Below are 23,220 nucleotides of genomic sequence, written 5' to 3'. Positions count from 1 at the left end.
TAAAATGCCACTGAACTTTGAGACAAAATAAGAACAAGAGCTTTAGCTGCATACACTTAGCAATACCTCAAAATAATGTTCCCTGGATTGGAGCAGGTCCCTGTAATTTCAGTAGTAGAATGTTTCTAACCCTTTTAAGTATCATAAGCACATTAAGGTCCATATTATGATTCAAGGTCTGTAAAGAAACCTCAACAAAAGGAACAGATATTTTCTATACCTTTCCTTTGAACAGGATAACTGGGCAGACAAACCGGCCTCGACATCGGGCCATCTTACTGCGGTTGACGAGGTCCTGTAGCCGGGAGACTTGCATGGTGCTTTCAAACCTGCAACAAAACCAGGAGGTTCATGCACACCCATTCAACCTTCTAACCCACTGCTCTCAAATTCTGACCCCAATCCTTGTTCACACTGTTACCACTGAGGTAAGGCAAAGACCCTTAAAAGATTAAGTGGGGAAACCCCAGGCCACTCGTTTTTCTTTGGCCAGCAGGTTTCTGTATCAGCACAGTATTCCACCGCCGCTGCCCATTTCAATGCACACTGCAAGCATGGAAGCCACTCTCTGCCATGGACCCTGTGAGCCGAAGAGAGCCCCAAGCCGAAACGAGAATGCCAGCTAGGCTGCTGAAATTCTCACCTAAGAACATGTTTCTTCCTTGATGAAATCTGGCCAATGAATTGAAATGCACATCAGTTATTATTGCCAGAATATTGTGAAGATACAGATATATCTGGTGGATTTAAAATACCAACAAAAAGAAACCCCTACATTTTCAGCGTTTGAAACTTCATTTTATTGCACAGAAACTGCATGGGCTTAAGGTACTCTCTTTTAAGAAGTGATTCACTGATGTTTTATTGCTGTCTGCATGTATTTAACTATCATGAACTGCAGAAGGAGAGAAGAAGCCCAGACTGCACTGACATTTCTGCTTACAATCTCTCTGTTATAGCAGCAGTGCGGCTGACGTGCACAGTGGCATGCTGCCCCCTTCCTGCATGCCGGAAGATGGGCTCAGGCACTGAATGGGTATGGGTGCTACCGCTTTCCCTTAACCTAAGATTTCAGTGTGACAGCATTAGCAACCGGGGATTTGACAAATGGGGAAAAGAGCTTTTATGCCACTCGGTGCTTCTTTAAAACATCATGTGCACTCGGGAAATGCATGAGGTCAAAATATTCTGCTTTTATTTGTTGACAAGAAGTCAGACAAAATGCCTCATTTTCCACTGGACTTTGGGGGCTGAGGGAGACAAAAAAAAAAAAGCAGCTCAGGAAGAATTGGGCACTGCAAAATCACCCCATCCCTCTGAACAAAAGCTAGCATAGTAGTTTCCAACCCACTCCTCAAATCCCTCCATAGCCCAGGGCTTTGCAAACCTGTCTTGGTTTTCATGATATCCATATATGCATGAGATAAATTAGCATATGCTGGGCCTCCAATACATGTAGATTTCTCAGTCTCATGCATATTCATTGTGGCCATGCTGAAAATCCAACAGGCTGTGGGGTCCCAGGATGGATTTGAGAAAAGACCTGCAGTACAGCAGCTTTCAGCCGTTCTGCTTCTGCTTTCTGAAAAGCCACCAACCACAAAGCTGAACTTCCCACTCCTGAGTCCTCACTGAGCAAACCCCAGCTTCCCTTGCTGAGGGCATCTTGTGAAATACCAGCAAGTCAGAGCAGAAACGGGGCGAGTGAGGGAAGAAAGAAGAAAACGTAGGCTCTGCCTCACTACTTCCAAATCATTATCACAAAGCCATATACTAAACAGTTAAACCTGAAGTCAAGAGTGTTTACATTAAATTTCTAGAAAACCCTGCAACACTGACTCTTTAAGGCTCACATCAATATTCTGAAATCTGTTACCAGCATGTTCAGAATCGTCAAGCAACATGGTTTCTGGAGAGAAACTGCGTCAGCAGTAGAAAGAGGAGAGGGGTGTTTGCACACACATGAAAATGCCCCAAATGGTTTAAAAAAAAATACGAACAGTCAAAAGTCACATGCAAGTTATTACAGAAAGACAGTAATACAATGCAGTGGAAATTAGAATTCATAAAGAATTGAATGAGGATTCTGAACCTTCGGGTCCTGAATTTTCTCAGATTTCATTATTTGGACCAGGAGCATGCTGGGGGGCCGTGTTCCGTCGGATGGTGTCGCCCATGTGTGGGACGGACATCCTGCTTGGAGAACACCTGCTAGAGGTAAGCAACTCTGCTTTCTCAGGGGAACAGGCTGCCCTAAGTACTTGGAAAATCACCGACTATAAGCTAGTCAGAAAAGGCTTGAAAACCTTTTTTTTTTTTTTAAGAAGCTTTCTCTTGATGTTTCTTCTTGTTGGGTATACTTGCACTTTGTTTTATGTATTAATTATGTTATAATTTGTTATACTGATATATAGGAAAATTGGTTCTTACCTGCTAATTTTCGTTCCTGAAGTACCACAGATCAGTCCAGACAAGTGGGTTTTGCATCCCTACCAGCAGATGGAGGCAGAGAACTAAAAACTTTGAGGCACTGCTACATAACAGAGAGTGCCACCTGCAGTCCCTCAGTATTGTCCTGTACCCAAGCCAACTACAGAGTAGAATAAAAACCCCCTAAATGAGGACGAATGCCAAACCCAAAGGTTGGAGCCCCCAAAAACAGAAAAACCACAAATCAACCCAAGGGGCTAACCACAACCTGGAAAGCTTCTTTAGGTTCTGTATATATACGCTCTGACAGTTCTTTCCACTAAATATGCCAGAACACGGATTTGCCATAACGGTCTTGAGAACATTAAAGGGGCTGGGTCTCTGGACTGATCTGTGGTCCTTCTGGAACGAAGTACCAGAATTAGCAGGTAAGAACCAATTTTCCTTTCTTGTTCATACCCCAGATCAGTCCAGACAAGTGGGATGTACCAAAGCACAACACTGGGCGGGCCCGCGAAAGATCCCCTCTAAACACACTTTTGCCAAAGGTCTGCTCTCCTAGAGCCTGAACATCTAAATGATAATGGCAAGATAAAGTGTGAAGAGAAGACCACGTCACCGCTCTACAAATCTTCTGCAGCGACACTTATTGACACTTGGTCCACGACCCTGCCTGCGCTCTAGTAGAGTGCACATGCAACCCCTCTGAAGTCTTCTCCCCTTACAAAAGGTAGGCTGAAACAATAGCTTCCTTCAGCCAATGCACTATTGTGCCCTTGGAGGCCTTGCATCCATTTCTGGCACCTCCAAACAAATGATCCAACTGCCGAAAATAGTTTGTCCCCTTTGCCTCTGGTGTCTCAATAGATAGGAACGAAGGTACCATGTGCAAAGACACCCCCCTTCATCCAAAATCTTCAAAAATAGTTCTGTATAGGACAAAGCCTGCATCACCGAGATCCTTCTGAACAAAAAAAAAAAATTGCCACCAAAAATACCACCTTCAGTGGGAGGTCCTTTAACGATGCCTTCCTCAACGGCTGAAAACAGAGGCCCACAAAGCACCCGCAAGACCAAGTTTAAACTCCATGCTGGACCCAATCTATGCACTGGTAGCCACAGATGCTCGATCCCCTTCAAAAACCTCACAACATCCAGATGTGAGGCAGACAACCTTTTCCGGATAGTATACATCTGAGACACCCCAAGGCTACCACCTGAACCTGCAAGGAATTGTAAACTAAGCTCTTGAAAATCACAGGCTCAGAGCATCCTTTTGTCGCAAGCGCTTGCTCTCAAAAGTCAAGATTCAAGACAAAAGTGATCTGCCCGATCCGAGAAAATAGGACCTTGCCTTAACAACCCCTGCAAATGAGCCAATCTCAGGGACCTGTCACAACTGTGTGCTGAACCAGATCCGCAAATCTCAGATGATGCAGCCTCTCCGGCACCTCCAGTACAACCTGGCCCGGATGCCTCTCGATGTGACTAAACACTCGACCTATTAACAGTCAAGGACATAGCAGGATCCTTGTTGGCCATGGAAGAACCCGAGAGTCTATGCCCTCGGCTGCAACCTATCATCTGCAGCTGAAGAAATTTGCTGCCTTAGCGTTGCTCCTTGTCACCGTCAGATCCAGACGGGGACTGCCTCAATGAGACTGGATAAGGCCGAAGGCCTCCATTGACAGCTCCCATTCTTCTGGGTCCAACTATTACCTGCTGAGATAGTCCACTTGCTCCACTCTCGCAACATGTGAAGCGGCTATCCCCTGTAAATGTGGCTTCACCCAGGCAAAAAGGTCCTGGGCTCCTTGAGCAACCATGCAACTCTTCGTTCCCCCTTGCCGATTGATATAAGCCACCATTGTCCGAAAACACTCTGATCATTCAACCTTGGACTTGTGGAAGGAATTCCACCAATACCCTGCACACTGCTTTCGTTTCCAAATGATTGATGCTTCCACTGGCAACCACAGTCCTGTGCCAGCCACTCTTGACAGATCGCCTCACAACCTTGAAGTTGGCATCCGTGATCCCTATATCCCAGTCCAGAACCTCCAAGCCCATCCCATTCTCCAAATTGAGCTGACACAGCCACCATGAGAGTCTGGACCTGGAAGTATCCTGCAGCATTAGAGCCCAATGAAATTCCTCTGACAACGGATTCCAGCGTGACAGCAACGCCGCTTTGCATGTGGGCAAAAGCCCATGGCACCAAGTTTAACGTAGATGCCATTGAACCCAGGACCTGAAGATAATCCCAAGCTCTGGGCACTGGCATCCACAAAATCTGCACCACCTCGTATTGTAACTTAAGAATCCTCTCAGAGGTAAGAAACACTCTGCCAAGCTGAGTATCGAACTTTGCCCCGAAGTATTCCAACATCTCTGTAGGGCTCAGGTGACTCTTCACCAAGTTCACCATCCAGCTCAAGGACAGCAACATATCCATCACTGTGTGCACAGACTACCAGCATACCTCCTACAATTTCCCCTCAGATAAGCCATTCATATGGATAAGTATAAACTAGGATCCCCTCCCTGCGAAAAGCTGCTGCCACTTCTACCATCACCTTTGTGAATGTGCGAGGTGCAGTCGCCAAACTGAACGGGAGGGCCCAAAAGCGGAAAAGTTACCCCAGAACCATAACACAAAGAAACTTTGATGTTCTTCCCGAATGGGTATGTGCAGAAAGGCTTCTGTCAAGTCCAGAGAAGCTTGAAAAACTCCATGAGACAAACTGCTGCTATCACCACCCTCAATGTTTCCATACGGAAAAAATGGGGAACTCGCAGTATCACATTTCACCTTTTGCAGATCAAGGATGGGACAGTAAACTGAGTATTTCCCGCGACCGTGCTCCCTAGCTGCTACCGGTACTATCATGCCAGCAACTGAAGGTGACAAAATGTGTCCCAAATCGCCACTTGCTTGCCTCAGACACTGCAATGAGATACCACGAAAGCTTCCGTGATGGGGCGAAAAAGTTCTAAAGCATAGCCATGTCAGCATCATATGCAATCCTGGCCTCCACCTGAGTTGCCATGGCTATTAGCACCAGCATCTGCTGGAAGACTTCCAGCTTTATGACTTGAGCTAGGGGGTTTTCGTCCCAATAAGGGTTCTTCCCTTTCTTCAGGGAAGAACCAGAGTTCCAGTAGGCAGCAGTCCTTTCGAGACACCCTTAGACTTCCCTGAGAGGGCTCTGACCAGGAGGCCAGCGGTGGTAAGGTTTCACAATGAAGCCAGGCTGGTCTACTCTCTCGAAATGGTGGTGGAGGCAGCCTATCACAGTTTTATGAAGAGTGGACCAGGATTACCTTGGGTCCTAGAGGTAATAAGGGATGGCTATGCTTTAGAACGTTTTCGCCCCATCACGGAAGCTTACACGGTATCTCACTGCAGTGTCTGAGGCAAGCAAGCAGTGATTTGGGACACATTGTGTCGCCTTCAGTTGCTGGCATAATAGTACCGGTAGCGGCTACGGAGCACGGTCGTAGGAAGTACTCAGTTTACTGTCCCATCCTTAATCTGCAAAAGACGAAATGTGATACTGTTCCCCGTTTTTCCATATGGAAACATTGAGGGTGGTGATAGCAGCAGTTTGTCTCATGGAGTTTTTCGGGCCTCTCTGGACCCAGCATAAACAGGCTCTCTACATCAGTTGTCGATTCCCTGTTCAATGTAAGACAATTGTTGTCATTGTTCGCATGCTTGTTGAATGTAAACCGAACTGATAAGTAACCCTGTTACTTGAAGTTTGGTATATAAAAGCTATAAATAAATAAATCAGACTTCCACAGATCACTGCTCACAGTCTCAGCGCCAAGACTTCAAACATCCTCTCCCGATGAATATGAATCTCTAGCTTACAGTCCTACGCATCATTTATTTATTTAGTATTTTTATATACCGACATTCATCTCAATTGAGATATCACACTGGTTTACATTCAGGTATTTCTCTATCCCCAGAGGGCTTACAATCTAAGTTTTTGTACCTGAGGCAATGTAGGGTAAAGTGACTTGCCCAAGGTCACAAGGAGCGACAGCAGGACCTGAACCTTGGTCTCCTGGTTCATAGTCCACTGCTCTAACCACTAGGCTATTCCTCCTCCCTATTTAATGCTGCCAAACTTGCAACCAGAATGGTTGACTTGTTAGTCACTGCCGAGACCGAAGCATGTACCTTCAGCAATACCAGCAGCTGCAGGAATATCCTCCATGAGGGGATACAATTTTACTTTGGCTCTAGCTATGTTGGGGATCACCTCTGGGAAGTACCATTCCTGGTTTATCAGCTTCTTGATCCTTTTAGGGAGAGGTATGGCTTTCAGTGGGCCCCGAAGTCCAAACACCACCGGATCTACCCCTTCATTGTCAGACTCCTCCTGGACCACCTTAATACCCAGTTCCTTCTGAACATTGGAATAAGGGGCCTCAACTCCTCCTTACAAAACAGACAAACCATCTGCGGGTCATCTCTCTCTGTTATCGGGACCTCTTCAGGATCAGCCTGATTGATATCTACCGTGAGATCTGCTGGGTTATCCTGATCCAACCCCGGGCCAACCCCATGACCATGTCCTGGGTCTTCCAAGTCTGTATCATCTGAGCCACCAGGCCCCTCAGGATGGTCCAGGCCCAGCCTGTGAAGGAGGTACCCTGCCCCCAGGCCAAGGAGCCCCTCGGCCTCTTTGCAGCAGGACGAGACCGCAGACAGAAATGCCCTTTTATATCCAGTGCTTTTCCTGGTTAAAAAAGGCCTTATGAATAAGCAAGACAAATTCTGAGGAAAACTCCACGTCATCCTCTTCCCTGTCCGGCCCAGAGCTTGCATCTCCCCCCTCTCCCCCACGGGATCACCGGAGACAACGGGGGAGAGGAGTCTGTCACTTTCCAAGCTGTAGCCCTTCTCTTGTGTGACAGGCTGTTTAGGCTCCCAGTATTGATCCTGACAGGGCTTTGGGAACCTGGGTTCTCCTACCAGCCTCGCTCCCCCCCCCAGAGGGCCCGGTCCCTCCCCTCCAGAAAATCACGGCATAGCGCTGCTACATTCAGCTATCCCCGAGTCAGGCTGCTGGCGTGACAACCTTTCCTGCACTGGGAAACCACTGTCGGCGCCATTTTGTCTCCACGTGGCCGGGTCTGCTGCAGAAGAACAGAAGCTGCGTGATTGCGGCGCGCGGGAGAGCAGGGGAACACTGCCCAACGCAGCCTCTGGCTCCCCGTGCAGCCCAAAGCTTTCCCACGCTGGGAAGTCACTGTCGAAGCCATCTTGTCTCCATGCGGCCGGGCCTGCTGCAGAGGAACAGAAGCCGCACGATCGTATGTGGGAGAGGAGGAGAACACGGCCCAACGCAGCCTCCGGCTTCCCGAGCAGCCTGAAGCTGCAAACAGAGGAGCTACACTGCTCTTTTCCCCCAGCCCAGGCCTGCTCTGATGATCAAACCAGAAACAGCCCGAGCGGTTGCTGCTGAAAGAAAAATGTAACACTTTTTTTTAATAAAGAAACAGCAGCCACAGGCAAAGTAAGAAATTCAAGCAAAAAGGAAGACTTCCCTGCTGCTGGCAACACCTCTGGGAAGCAGCCTTCAGGGGATAAGAGGGAACCAGGACCCCTGGCTGTCAGACCCCTGGATCTACTGCAGGCTAAAGCGGATCAGGGATTACCAACCTCCCCCCACCCACCTCCGCTCAACCTGAGGGATGGCCCATGAAGGAACCTAACACCTCAGGGAGCGTCTTCTAACTTCTCTTCTTCTGTCCCTTCTTTCTTTCTTCTTTCTTAACTGCAGGTTTGCACCTCTACCATCTGCTGGAGACAGAGAAATACTGAGGGACTGCAGGTGGCACTCTCGGTTATGTAGCAGTGCCTCAAACATTTTAGTTCTCTACCTCCATCTGCTGGTAGGGATGCAAATCCCACTTGTCTGGACTGATCTGGTTTACAAACAGGAAATTTGTTTTATTATGGATGTTGCATCGTACACTGCTTAGCACAGTATTTCCAATATCAGCGGCATAAAAAAATCTTGTAAATAAATAAAATAAATATTTAAATTCCTTTGGAATCTCCTGTGAATAAAATCTATCATCTTTCTAAAAAAAAAAAAAAAAAAACAAAGGTGTTGTGAATGCTGAAGGGAGAGCCTGTCCATGATCATGCTAAGATAGATATTGTGGAATCCAGGGCCACCCTATTAATTTCTTGTGTCTTCAAATTTGATTTTAAAATTCCATAATGCATCTTTTCTTCACAAAAACAAGGACTGTTTATGGGCCAAAAAATATGGGTTTTTTCCTTGCTGTATCTTTTGAAACGCAGGCGAAATGTAAGCAGTTCTTGCAGTTACAGCTTGCTACTGGTGAATTTTTTCTTTTTTCTATGCAAATGTTTAGTTAAATTGAAAATATATGATATTTATTTTTTAATCCTAAACAATAAAAAGGATTTTCTTGATGCAAAAAGTGCTGCACGTAATTTTAATGCAACCAAGAACTCGTTAGTACTGCATTGTGATTTGTTAACCTATAGGTTTTGCCTTTTCTTAAAATGTTCTTTTTCTCTTTGAATTGTTTAATATCAACTTCCTGAATTCTTATCCCCCCCCCCCTTCTTTTTTTGTGGCCAGAATAGAGGTATACCAGCTCTATTTGATCTACATTGATTGCCCATCAAATGGAGGATCAGATATAAAACAGCTACACTGGTACATAAAATGCTTAGGCATCCTTCAATACCATAGAATGGTCACTTACTCAAACCATATGTTCCAAAAAGATCTCTACATTCCTCCCAAATGGCATTGCTAGATGAGCTTTGTTTTCGGGAAGCTCGTTTGGTTGAGACAAGACTTCGATCATACTCAGTGGCTGCTCCTGAAGAATGGAATGGCTAGCCGCTTGAACTACAATCTGTGAGCTGTACTTAAAGTTTTCAAAAGCTTTTAAATAAAGACTTCTTTTTTTTTTATTTGAACAAGCATATAGTGGCTCTATTATACAAGAGATGCTTATTAGCCAAGACTGTTATTCTCATGATTCACTCTTTTCCCTGCAGGTTGAGGTATTATAATTTTTATTTCTTTTTGTTTGATTTTATGATTCTTACTCGTATGTATGAGTTGAGCAATTTTGTATGTTTTGTTAGCTGCCTAGGTCTTCTGCATAGGTGGATAACAAATAAACATAACCATAACCATATACATTGTGATAACATAACACCTTTTATAATTTTCTTCTTGATTTTGTGATGTTCTCTCTTTAGTTTGCAAATATTATATAATTATTTGTAAAATTTAACAAACATTAAAAAAAAAAAAAGTCACATATACATTAAAAAAATAAACCATAAACAAGGCACACAAATAAATCTAAAAAATGTTAAGGAATTTTTATTTCAATTTTATAAAAAAAATGACAAAATAAATCACTTATGAATGCATATTATAGACTCAACACGGCCATGTTTCGGTTCATCACCTACTTTATGGGTACAGACATTTAATAATCTATAGACAAAAATGTCATTTTAAATAGTGCCTAAAATAAAAGACATCATTACTAGTAAACAAATATAATCAAACACCACATATTCTTTAACAAATACAGACAAAAGGGTGTTTTTAATATTAAAGGATTAAAAAAGCTTTATATCTTGGTAATACAGGAGTATTATGGAAGAGGACCATCCTCAGCACTTCTGGAATGTCGCCGGCTTCAACCTCCACCAAACTTAGCCAGTTTGAGACAGAGGTGTTCCTAGATTCAGAAGCAGGCGGGAACTTTATTGATGAAGCCGTGGTCCATCAGCATCAGATCCTTACAATCATCCTGGAACATCCGGTACCCATTTCCTCTATCTATGGGGACCCTCTTTCAGGCCAGCTCACTGAGAAACAATTCCTCTCTTTGCACCGGGCTTTTCCACAAGGAAACCATCTCTTTTCACAAAATCCCTCAAGCTGTGAATCCGGTTATCCTCCCAGCCAGTTCACCACCTGTCTCAACTCTAGTCCTTCACCACCCAGCCTGACACTAGCTACTATTATACAACACAATGACCAAAGGAGCCTCCTGCCCTGTTCCTTTTTCTCCAGAAAATTCTCTCTGGCAGAGAAAAATTACATGATTGGGTCCTGCGAACTCCTTGTAGTGAAATTGGTGCTGGAAGAATTGTGGCACATCCTAGAGGGGGCCAAACAACAGACCACCATCTATACCAACTACAAGGTTCAGCAACTTAATCCTAGTCAGGCCCAGTGGTCCCTTTTCTTCAATCGGTTCGATTTTGAGGTCAGCCAAAAATCAGAGAGAGCAGATGCTCTCTCTCACTCATTTCAAACAGATGATCTAACACAGACTTCCTACTCCAGGAGCTCCTGGGAAGATGGTAGTACCCAAACGTCTCCATGAAAGAGTATTAAAATGGGCTCAAGACTCCCGCTTGGCAGGGCAGCCAGGGAAGCCAGTACTCAAACTCTTCAGCGCCACTACTGGTGGCCCCAAGTAAAGATGGATGTGATCCCTGAGCTTCCGGGGCGGTTCCAAGATGACTGCACGTTAGGAGACTTGCTCCGACCCGCTCTTTATACCCTGAATTTCTTCGGTGTTTTCAAAAATAAAAATGTACCTTTTTGATGGGAAAAAGGAAAGGAAAACCCAGAGCGTTCCCCAAGGTTTCTGAGGGTACCCCTCGAATGGATCCGATGGATCAACATGTGGTTCGGAGCCAAGAACCCTCAGTGAGCTCTGTGAACGTATCATTGGGGGCCACGCAGAGAGGTGTTCCCTTGCCGATGACCCCGGATCTAGAATCATCACTATCGCCGGAGCAGAGTCGGGTTCCTTCCCAGCCTCCTACCCCCCCGCAGGAAGAGCTGATGCACACAGCATTCTCCCTCTACACCCTGGAGAGAGTGCACAGCCGGCAATGTCAGCGTCGGGAGGAGACAGATTGGAGGATCAAACAGAGGGAATTGGAAGCCGGCCGGGTAAGGAAGCAATATCTCTTAATGTTCCTTTAAACTCGACAGCAACAGGACTTTCTTCAGCTATATTAGAAGTATTGCCTGTTACTTTGGAAAAGCCAGCTAATATCACCTTAGACTTGATCTGGGAAGCAATAACAACTTTGTCCAATCAAGTTGCACAGTCTTTGTCTCAACATCGGGACTTTCAACTCCTTTAATTTCTGTGCAAACACAAATTGCAGGAGTAAAAGCCAAGTGGATTCCTTGGAATCTAAAGAGTTACAAACTCAGAAATCAATGGACATAATATCGAATGGTCATTTATATCTCCAGAATAAAATGGAAAATGTTATAAGACGTTGTAAGCTTAGAATTTTAAATTTTCCAAAAAAGAGATTTACTACACCAATTGAAATGATTCGCAGATATTTCATGGAATTTTTGGTAATTAAGGAAAATTTAATTCCACCTATTTCTAAGGCATATTATCTACCTGGAGTTAAAGCTCAAAATTTGAAAGATATTCCAACTGAAGTTCCTTCTGTGGATATGTCTCATTTACCATCTTTTTTGGAAACCTCTATTGAAGAAAATATTACCTCTTCAACTTGATTGTCACTTTTGCTCTGGACTCTGACCGAGATTTTTGTCCTAAAAATGTTTTTTTGTAAGAGGGATGAAGTATTTCTGGGGTTTAAGATTCGCATGTTTCATAACAAGTCTAAGATTACCCAATCTAAGAGGAAACGTTTCCTATTAATGCGTCCTGCTGTCGTGAATCTGGGAGCATCCTTTTGGCTATACTTTCCGTGTAAATGTGTAGTTAAGTATAGTGGAGTCAAATATGTTTTCTTTGACCCACACAGTTAAATAATTTCTTAAATGATAAACTTAAGCAGATATCATCTAACCTTACTTCCACCCACAGTGTACCGACTAATTGAAAAGTGGGTTTGGTCTCCATATCTTATTGGCTTTTCTTCTTTTCATATATATAAGTTTTTCTTCTTTCATTATTTCAATGGTCCCTTCCCCCACAATGTGGTCTGACAGAGATGTATTTGAGAAAATAATGTTTGTATAAGAATATTTCTTTTGATTTATGTATTCTCTATACTCTGTTTCTTGTCAAGTTAAGATTAACTTGTTAATTTGACTTAAACTTAATAAATAAAGATTTAAAAAAAAAAAAAAAAAAAAAAAAAAGATGGATGTGAAGAACTATATGGAATCTTGTGCTGTCCCGATGCAGCATAAGTCTGTTTGTGTCTGGCCTTGGAGACTGTTACAGCCATTGCCAGCCCCGAAGGAATCCTGGACCCGCCTGTCCACTGATTTTATCACGGACCTCCCTCTCTCACATGGCTACACTATGATATGTGTCGTGGTGGATAGATTCTCCAAGATTGCACATTTTGTTCCTCTCCCAGGCTTGCCTTCTGCTCCCAAGTTAGCCTGTCTCTTTTCATCCAGTACATCTTCCAACTACTTGGACTACCCTCTCACATCCTCTGACAAAGGCATCCAGTTCACAGCACAATATTGGAGAAATCTTTGTAAAACATTTGGCATAAACTTGGATTTCACCACTGCCTACCATCCTCAAGGGAATGGCAAGAGAGAATTAATCTGGCCCTCAAGGCATTCCTTCGCCTATATGTCAACGAGAGGCAAGATGATTGGTCCATTCTCTTACACTGGAATAAGTTGTCACACAACAGTCATGTCAGTAATGTCCATCAGCTCTTCCCCATTCCATGTTGTTTATGGCAAACACTCAAGGATTCATCTACCGTTGCCTCTCTCTGTGCCCTGTCTAGTAGCCCATCTCACAATCCAAGAGCTCCAGGATCTTTAGCTGCAAACCAAAACGCTGACCTCCAAGGCAATAGCTCAGGCTAAGAGGCAAGCTGATAAGAGGCACGGACCAGCTCCGCAATTCCAGATGGGGGACCTGGTGTTGTTAAGCACGCAGAATCTGCTCCTCAGATTCCCTTCTTTTTGTCTGGCACCCAGATTTATGTGCCCTTTTCCAGTCTTACATCACTTGCCCTATTTGATGCATCAATTCAAACTTCCAACCACGTTAAGAATACATAACATGTTCCATGTTTCCTTGTTGAAACCGCTGGTCCTTTCTCTAGCCTCCCAAATCTGCAGAAATTTCTTCAGAAGACAACACCCTACTCTCTCGCAGATGATGCAATAAGCTGGAATATCTTATTACATGGAAAGATTACAGACCAGAAGAGAATTCCTGGGAGCCAGTGGCCAGTTTCCCCAGTAGCCAAAGACTAGGACCTTGAGGGGAGGGGGGGTTTAAGGATCAGAGTACTGTTATGCTTGGTGCCTTGCAAGCCGTCGCACTCACCTCCCAAAGCCGCTCAACTTCCACATGCCAGGAGGCTGACGGAGCCTCTCTCCCACGCCGTCACGCCTACAACCTCGAGGGCCATCCTCAGGGCATTTGGAACACCACTGGCTCCAACTTCCATGACCGCCATGCCACCAAGGCTCAGCTTCCCCATAGGCATGAGCCTGTGTGCACATAATACGCGCTCAGTGACAGGAAACCAAGATCAGCGCTTTCTGATGACATCATCACCTCGAACCTATATAAACCTCAGTCTTGCAACACTTCTCTGCCTCAGCAATGGGTCTCCTGCATCGTTGGTGTAGAGTGTGCTGCCGACTCCTGTTCCTGTTGTCTTGCCTCGTCTCTAGCCCAGCCTTGCCTTGCTTGCCCAGCCTTGTTTTATCCAATACCTCCTGCCTTCCTTCCTTCCCTGCCATGTCAGTCCTGCTCCTCGTCTCTCTTTCTTTCCTTGGACTGAATTCTGGATCTGACCCTTGCCTGGACATTGACCATTCTTGTGTGCTACCTGCCCTGACCCTAACCTGGTTCTGGATATGCACCTATGCCATTTCCAGTCTCTTGCCTAAGACCTGCCAGTCTCTCTCCAGCGAAGCTCCGCCAGCTGTCAGTTAGGGCCTAAGGGGCCAACCCCACAGGCTGAGCCAACCTAACCACAGCAGCAAGGGTCCACAGATCTTACACTCCTAATGCATTCTGGTATCTGTAGTGTTGCCTGTGGGACTACAATTACCACAATGGACTGGGATGCCTATTCTGAAACCAGGACCAGTCAAGAGCATCCCTTCAGAAAAATTCAGTTACTTGGAAATTGTGATTCAGAAGCTCCCATCTCTACACCCAAGTCATCTTTAGTAGTGGTTCAACCTTCGTGAAGTTTGAATCACTGGCACCTTTCATCCAATTATCCTACCTTTAAATCCAAAACTACAGCCATGTACAAATTGTGTAGTATAAGTAGCATATGTTCTTTTTCAATAGTGTTTTCTACAGCTATTCTGGGCAGCAGCACAGGCTTTATATATAGTTTTGAAAATTCAGCCCAAAATTTCTTAAGTTTGTGGGGGTTTTTCAGCTTTTTGTGTTTAGTGTGCCTGATTCTCTTCCACTTGGAATACGCTTAGTGTGTTTTGGGGACTCAGAAGATCTCCAGCTGTCCCCTGTGCTGTATTTGTTTCTAGTTCCTTTATCTGTTCTTAGTGTATTCACCTGTAAACCGTCTTTCTGCTGTTATGCTTCCAGCAGACTATTCAAATGTACTTCAGTGCTAGAAGCAAATTCTGCTTGAATAGTCCAGTAAACAAGGATTAAACTGAGAACAGTAAAAGTGAATACAGGGACTAGATTCTCTATACTGGAGTACATCTAAGCTTTACACTTGTAAATGGCTGTTATAAAATAGTCCTGGGATCAGTGTACATAGAAGTATGTGCTCAACCTGATTCTGCACATACTTATATGCCCTGGGGAGGGGAGGAGGGGGGGGGGGAGACAGATTATTTTAAAGTGTACACGCATAACTTAACCAGCACAAATTATACCCTTGACAGAGCAGTCATAACTTTGTATGAACAAATCTGTGCATGTACCATAAGAACATTTATACAGGAATTTTCAAAGCAAATGTGCATAAGTTTACTTTGAAAGTGTGGTGTAAAGTCTGCATATAAAAGATATATGCAAACTTTACTCCAACCTGCACAGCTATAAATTACCCTCCCAACAGTCTATAATCCTAAATATGGATACATACATACATACATACACACTTTTCCACTCTAAGCATGACAGCAGATCCATTAAGAGCAGGACTCATTCTGCAGTTGGTTTAAAGTCATGCCTGAGGCATGGCCAATTTCAGAGCTTACATGTCTTTGTCCTGCTCAGTGCTCTCATACTCCATGACGACAATCTGCCGTGGATAATGGCCGCAGAGCTCCCCATTCATGTTCTGGATAAGGCTGTAGCAGTAATCTTTGCCAAACAGTTCCAGGCATCGTTTCTCTATGTTCTCCACCTAAAAAACATAGACATGAAGAGCTGAGCACCATACTGTGATAAAACCTGACTTCCCCCTGTCTCTCCATCTGAGACTATGAGGAAGTTCTTCTGTCTAAGCTCAGACACTATTACAGCAAAAAAAGAATTGCAGGAGTGACTAAACATAAAATTCTGAATAGATCAATGTATACACTTATTAATTCATCTTAAACACTATCATCTCCATCATATTCTACAGGCATCAAAACCAGGCTCACTTTTCCTCCTCCACAAACAGATCCCCTAAGCCTTCTTCTCCTGACTGCAAATCCCTATCTTTTAAACTTTAGTGTTCAAATGTACTTCAATGCTTGAAGCAAATTCTGCTTGAATAGTCCAACTTTAGTGTTGCACTTTAATGTAAATCCTTCCTTTCCCCTTCCTTAAATCCCTTTATTAGTATGGTTTATTCATTTTTGCTAACAAATCCATGGTGGTGGTAGTAGTCTGGAACACAAGAGAGTTTGAGAAACTGGCTGGAGGGATAATTTTGTGTCTTAACAGGATCCCTGGACTCATGCTCTGCAACCAGTCAATGTGGGTTTAGATGCTTGCCTGGCAGAACGCCCCCCTCTACAGGCCATCATGACTCAGTACTATACTGATGAGAAGAGGATGCTTTCAAAGCCAACATTTATAAAAACAGGATATTTCACAGTCTGAGCCGGAAGAAGCTATTACAAGACTACCACGGCAGGCCTTTAAAAACACATTCAATTTTTTATCTTTTTGGCACTCCCTGATAGATGCGTACAAATCTGGCCCAAATATCCAGATAAAGTTAATCTAAGTTTCCTGGGTAACTTTATCCAGCAACTGCCAGCTGAATATTGACCTCAATGCCTACAGAAGGGATGCTTTAGGAAGGCAGTGGAACTGAATAAATGCGGCAATAATGGACTTTCTTCTCAATACAGCTACTAAACTTGATGCTTGGACATCACATATGGCTCCAGAGAGAGTCTGGTGCTTGACAAAAAAAAACTCATATTAAAATTCAAAGCAAAAAGTGTGTGAATGTAACTCAAGCTCTTCACTACTGCCATGGTTCTGACTGTACAAATACACAAAGAAGACAGCCCCTTCTCTGTACAGTTTACAATCTAAGCAATCTGGTGATTACATCTCAAAAAAGATACAGTGAACTAGAAAAAGTCATCGGACAAAAACAATTTTGGGAATTTCATGGTTAAAACTAATAAAGCTGTGAGTGGGAGAATCAGGGGTTAAGATTTAAAAAGCAACCTCCAGGAGAGGGGTTTTAGACTGGATTTCAATGAGACCAGGGAAGGAGCATCATTACACACCAACTCAGGAAGTCTATTCCAAGCCTAGGGTATAGCCAGCTGGAAAGCCTGGAGTCAGCAGCAGGCAAGCCATAGATGAGCAGAGTTCAAAAGGAAGGGGAACATATGAATATAAGAACTGCCATACTGGGTCAGACCAAGAGTCCATCAAGTCCAGTATCTTGTTATTAAGAGTGACAAATCCAGATCACTAGTGATTGGCAGGATCCCAAATAGTAAATAGCTTTCATGTTACTTATGACCAGAGATAAGCAGTAGCTTTCCCCAAGTCTACCTGTTTTTTGTTTTTTTTAGATTTATATTCCTCTTTTCGCACTTTTTTCAGCGCTTCAAAGCGGATTACATTCAGGTATTGTAGGTATTTCCCTATCCCCAGAGGGCTTACAATCTAACAGGCCGATACAGTACAGTGCGCTCCCACGGAGCGCACTGTTAGCCTGGTCTTGGACGCGCGTTTTCCCTTACCCCTTATTCAGTAAGGGGAGGAAAACGCGCGTCCAACCCGTGGCACCTAATAGCGCCCTCAACATGCAAATGCATGTTGAGGGCGCTATTAGGTATGCGCGCGGGATACAGAAAGTAAAATGTGCAGCCGAGCCGCACATTTTACTTTCAGAAATTAGCGCCGACCCAAAGGTTGGCGCTAATATCTTCCGGCGCCGGGAAAGTGCACAGAAAAGCAGTAAAAACTGCTTTTCTATGCACCCTCCGACTTAATGTCATAGCGATATTAAGTCGGAGGTCCCGAAAAGTTAAAAAAGTTAAAAAAAAAAAAAAATTTTGAATTCGGCCCGTGGCTGTCGGGCCAAAAACCGGACGCTCAATTTTGCCGGCGTCCGGTTTCCGAGCCCGTGGCTGTCAGCGGGCTCGAGAACAGACGCCGGCAAAATTGAGCGTCGGCTGTCAAACCCGCTGACAGCCGCCGCTCCTGTCAAAAAGGAGGCGCTAGGGACGCGCTAGTGTCCCTAGCGCCTCCTTTTCCCCGTTTTTACCGCGTCTCCTAATTTAAATACAGAATCGCGCGCGCCGCTCTCCCACGGACTTTACTGAATCGGCCTGTAAGTTTGTACCTGAGGCAATGGAGGGTAAAGTGACTTGCCCAAGGTCACAATGAACAACAGTGGACTAGAACCCTGGTCTCCCGGTCCATAGCCCACTGCTTTAACCACTAGACTTTTCCTCCAGGAACTTATCTAAACCTTTTTTTAAACCCAGCCACACTAACTGCCTTTACCATATCTTCTGGAGATGAATTTCAGAACTTAATTGTGCATTTTTTTTCAGCACAACAAAAAAACTTTTTTGTAACTATATTAACAATCAAATCTCCTCAGTTTTCCTCTACATTGACAGTTTGTAGTCCTCTGAAACTGGTGAAAAAAAATTTCCTCCAGTTTTAAATGTGCTACTTTGTAACTTCATATAGTCTCCTTCTCTGTATATTTTGAAATCGTAGACAACCAATTTGCGTTTACCTGTTCCTCTACTCGTGACTTTATAGACCTTTGTCATATCCCCCCCCCCTCAACATCTCTTCTCCAAGCCAAACAGTCCTAACCTCTTTAGCCTGATAGGGGAATCGTTCCATCCCCTTTATCATTTTGGTCGCCCTTCTCTGCATCTTTTCTAGTTCCACTATATCTTTTTTTGAGATGCAGTGACCAGAACACACAATACTCTAGATGCGGTCACACCATGGGGTGATACAGAGGTATTATGACATCTTCATTTTATTCTCCATTCCTTTCCAAATAATTCCAAATATTCTGTTTGCTTTGTTTTTGATCGCCACTGCATAATGAACCAAGCTTTAAATTTCCAGCATTAATAAAACACAAGATATGCCAGCGCATCTCTCTGCATGGGGAATAACAACTAATGCCTCGATTAATAATAAAGGGAAGTAGAGGGGAAAAAAAATATTGTTTCCTTTCCTTGTTTTGGGGATTTTATCTCCTAAGATAGCATTTCATTTAATATTTATTTATTTCATTTCTGTAGTTTACAAAAATTAAACCCCCAAAAAACAAAAAAACCTGGAAACAGGACCTCCCCAGGCCCCCTAAGTATTCCTGCGCCCATCTCTCCCATCCCCTAAAAATTGCCAGGGCTAGAAAAAAAAAAAGAGGATAAGACTGGCGAGGTAGTGAGGAGCTGCAGAGTGAAGGCTCTTGCAGGTGAGTAAGGGGAGCTTGAACTGTATGTAGGAACGGATAGGGAACCAACATAGCAACTTGAGAAGAATGTAGCAACATTGGTAAAACAAATTAAGTTGTGCAGCTAAATTTTGAATAGGTTGTAGTGAAGAGAGATAGTTTACTGGGAGACCTGTGAAAAGCAGGTTGCAGCAGTCCAAGACGGAGATGATGAAAGAGTGCATAAGGTTGCTGGTTGTGTTTTCAGAAAGGAAGGGTGATACTGAGAAACATTTTACCAATATTTTGAATGTGTAGAGATGAAGTGAGAGAGGAGTTGAAGTTGACCCCAAGGTTAAGGGCTGAGGGGACTGAAATAGAGAAATTGGAAAAGAGAGGAAGTGGGTTGGGGGGGGGGGGGGAGATAAGGAGTTCTGTGTTGGCCATGTTGAGTTTAAAGAGGTGGTGGGGCATCCTGGCAGCAAAATAAAAGACTGCCCAAAGTGGCAGTGCTGGGACAAGATACTTTTTGCAGCCAAACAAGCAAGCTGAGATTTGGGACTGTATTCCTGATCAAATTTCTTGTATACAGAGAGAGGTATATCTGGGAGTCATCATCATAAAGATGGCACTGGAAGCCATGGAAGGAGATAAGAACAAACGAACAAGTGTAGAAAGAGAAGAGGGCCTAAGACATATCCCTAAGACACACCAATTAATAGAGGCAGGAGGATCCACAAGAGCACACACTAAAATGTGATGAAAGATGTAAGAAGAGAACCAAGACAGGATGGAGTCCTGAAATCCAACTGAGGACACAGTTTTGAACAGTACATGGAGTTCAACAGCTTCAGAAGCAGCAAACAGTCAACGCAAATAAGGAGAAAGTAAAGGCTTTTTGACTTTATTCATGAACATGTCATTCGAGACTGGTAAGGACCGTTTCAGTGGAACACAGAAGGTGAAAATCAGATTGGAGTGAACTGAAAATGGTTTGAGATGAAAGTAAGTCAAGAGAGTGGAAGTAAACAGCACATTTGAATAGTGTGGATGAGAAAGGGAGGAGGGAGATAGGACAATAGTTTGTGGGGCAGGTAGGGTTCAGTGAAGGTTTTTTGAGGAGTGGTGTGACATATACAATTAGAAATTTAGCTGCATGGAACATGATAGGTACACATGTGGCAGATGGAGAGCTGAGGTAGAGCTGAAGGAAAAAAGTGGAGAAGTGTGTGTAAAATAGAGATGGAGAAAAGAAAGTTATGCAAATAAGAACACTGAGATTTTATGAATAGTGAATGAATTGGAAGGTGAACAGTGGAGGATGACAGTGTTACAGGTGAACAGTTTGGGATAGGTTTAAAGGAACTCTCCAGCATAAAGCTAAAAGCTGTGGAACAGAACAGAACAATTACAAGTGGATTACTTAGGAGGCGGGCTAAATAGAAAATATCTGGTGAAAGGGGAACAGACTATATAAAGTAGAATGGTAGTTATGAATGGAACATTTGGGAGAAGAGAGAGGGTCCTGAAAACTGGAGGGTGGATATAGTGTTATGGATTTTTAGAAATGGCTCCAAGAATGACTGGGGAAACTACAGACCAGTGAGTGTAATGTCAGTGCCGGAAAAATGGTAGACACTATTCTTAAAAGCAAAATTTCTGGCCATATAGACAGATATGCTAAATGGAGAAGAGTCAACATGATATTAGCAAAGGGAAGTCCTTCCTTACCAATCTATTACTTTTTTTTTTTAAATATGTAAATAAACATAAATATTAAGGTATGACAATTTATATAGTGTAAATGGAGAAATGTTAAGGCTGGAATTCCCCAGGGGTCCTGTGCTATTTAACATATTCATTAATGATTTGGAAAAGAGAGCAATGAGTGAGGTGATCACATTTGAGAATGACAAAATTATTCAAAGTGTTAAAACGGCAGCAGATTGTAAGAAACTGCAGAAGGACCTTGCATGACTATGAAACTAGGCATCTAAATGGCCGAAGAAATGTAATATGGACAAGTACAAATGATACACATAGCAAAAAATAATCCCAGCTATAGGTACACAATGCTGGGTTTCATATTAGAAATCACCACTCAGAAAAAGGATCATAGAATCACTGTGGACAAAATATGGAAATTCTCAGCTCAGTGAACAGCGGTGGTCAGAAAAACAAATAGAATGTTGGGAATAATTTTGATGGAAATAAATAATAAAACAGAGAATATCATAATGCCTGTGTATTGATCCTTATAGGACTGCAAGCATAAGTTTCTGGTGATCACATCTCAAAAAAGATACAGTGAACTAGAAAAAGTACAGAAAAGGGCAACAAAAATAATAAAGAGGATGGAACAGCTCACTTATGAAGAAAGGTTAGCTATTGGCTTGGAAGATATGACAAAGGGGATATGATAAGAAGTTTATAAAAATCAAGAGTGGGGTGAAATCGGCAAGTGGAGGTCAGTTATTTATCCTTTCAAATAATATCATAACAAGGCCACACTACATTAAATTAACAATCAGAAAATTTAACAAATCACAGAAAGTATTACTTTTAATTCAATGCACTATCAAAGTATGGAATGTATTGCCAGAGGATGTGATCAAGGCAACTAGTATAGCAGTGTTTAAAAGGTGTTTGGACAAGTTCCTGGAGAAAAAAATTATTCATAAGAGTATTAGATTTGGAAAAACCATTGCTTATCCCTGCAAGTATATTCTTTGGAAGATACAGATACAAGATCTATTCTTTGGAATCTGACAGAGCCAGTATGCCGGGCTTGATAGACCTTAATCTGACCCAACATGGCATTTTTTATGTTCTCATATGATGGTAGAAGTAGAGGTAGCGGTAGTGGAAAGAAGACTCTTTCAGGAAAAGGGTGAGAGGATACATTTACAGGGAACGCTAGAGAGCTCTCTCATATTTATTTATGAAAGGGTGGAGGCTAGAGGGGGTTTAGAGTGCTTTTTTTTTTTTTTTTTTTTAAATAAAGGGTGGGAGGATACAGCACCGGGGAAGAGTTAAAGGGCTCCCACAGGTGAAGAGTAGGAGAACACAGTTATAGTGGGGGGGGATGGGGGGGAAGATACAGATACAAGGTTCTCAGTTTCAGGGTGAGAGGCAACACCCCTTTCCTATCCACTCATTACGTCCTCCCCCTCCCCTGGATATAATTTGGGCGAGCCCCCTTAGTACCCCGCCCCATCCCTGCTACTCACCTTAGGCCCTCCATCCTTGGCCCGGTACTGAGCCCGAGAGAACTCCTCCAGCAGCTCATTCAGCGCCAGGCCGTCCGAGCGGCCCAGAACAGCCATCGCGCCCACGCTGCTTAGCGGCTCAGAACTCACGGTCCATGTCAGCCCCCTCCGCCCCCCACTTCCGCCTCCGCTCCCAGCTCACTCCGCAGTCCTACAGTAAGCCGCCATTCTGCTCCCGGCGGCGCTTCTTTATGACGTAACCCTCCCTCTGCTATTTTTACCCGCTGAGGCTGCTACTTTTGCGCCAGTGGTTGGGGTAAGGCGCCATCTTAGGTGAGGATGGAGCGGGATATGGAAATTAAAGTGTGTTGTAGTTGTGTGAATATAGTCAGTACTTCGCATTATTCTGAAACATTGTTGAGAATGGGAAGTTTGAAAAGCGATCTGATTGTAATCCGTGAGAGAGGGGAAGTCGTGTGTCCGTTCAGAAGAAATAGGAGGGAACGGCATTTTCGTTACCAAGAAGTACATAATAAGTCGCCCAAAATCAGGGGTTTCCGATCCTGTTCTGGTGGTTCCACAGCCAGGCAGATTTTCAGGGTATCCAAGATGAATATGCATGCGCTATGTTCGCGTACATTGAAATCCCGATATATGCAAATTTTTGTTATGCTTATTCATCGTGGATATCCTGAAAACTTGATTGGCTGGATCACCGGGACATCCGGGAACCTCTGAAAGGAGGGA

At 43.7% G+C, this 23,220-nt stretch overlaps 1 protein-coding gene across 3 annotated transcripts in view; it reads right to left on the bottom strand.

Moving 5' to 3' along the window:
• MTMR14 (myotubularin related protein 14) overlaps window positions 1-22,724 on the bottom strand; it is a 73,479-nt gene extending 50,755 nt beyond the window's left edge. For 2 of the 3 annotated variants that reach the window (XM_029601124.1, XM_029601125.1), the window contains exons 1-3: window positions 22,495-22,723; window positions 15,651-15,799; window positions 221-329 (exon numbers count right to left, since the gene is read on the bottom strand). In XM_029601124.1, coding sequence (XP_029456984.1) covers window positions 221-329; window positions 15,651-15,799; window positions 22,495-22,590 — 354 coding nt within the window. In that variant the 5' untranslated portion in view covers window positions 22,591-22,723. Of the gene's footprint in view, window positions 1-220; window positions 330-15,650; window positions 15,800-22,494 lie in introns of all 3 variants that reach the window. The other variant, XR_003856634.1, reaches the window with a different exon arrangement.
• Window positions 22,725-23,220: the final 496 nt, after the last annotated feature.

The sequence above is a fragment of the Rhinatrema bivittatum genome, chromosome 4 (assembly GCF_901001135.1).
Source record: "Rhinatrema bivittatum chromosome 4, aRhiBiv1.1, whole genome shotgun sequence".
Taxonomy (NCBI): Eukaryota; Metazoa; Chordata; class Amphibia; order Gymnophiona; family Rhinatrematidae; genus Rhinatrema; species Rhinatrema bivittatum.
The sequence above is the reverse complement of the archived record's forward strand: the minus strand, read 5'-3'. Positions and strand labels throughout refer to the sequence as shown.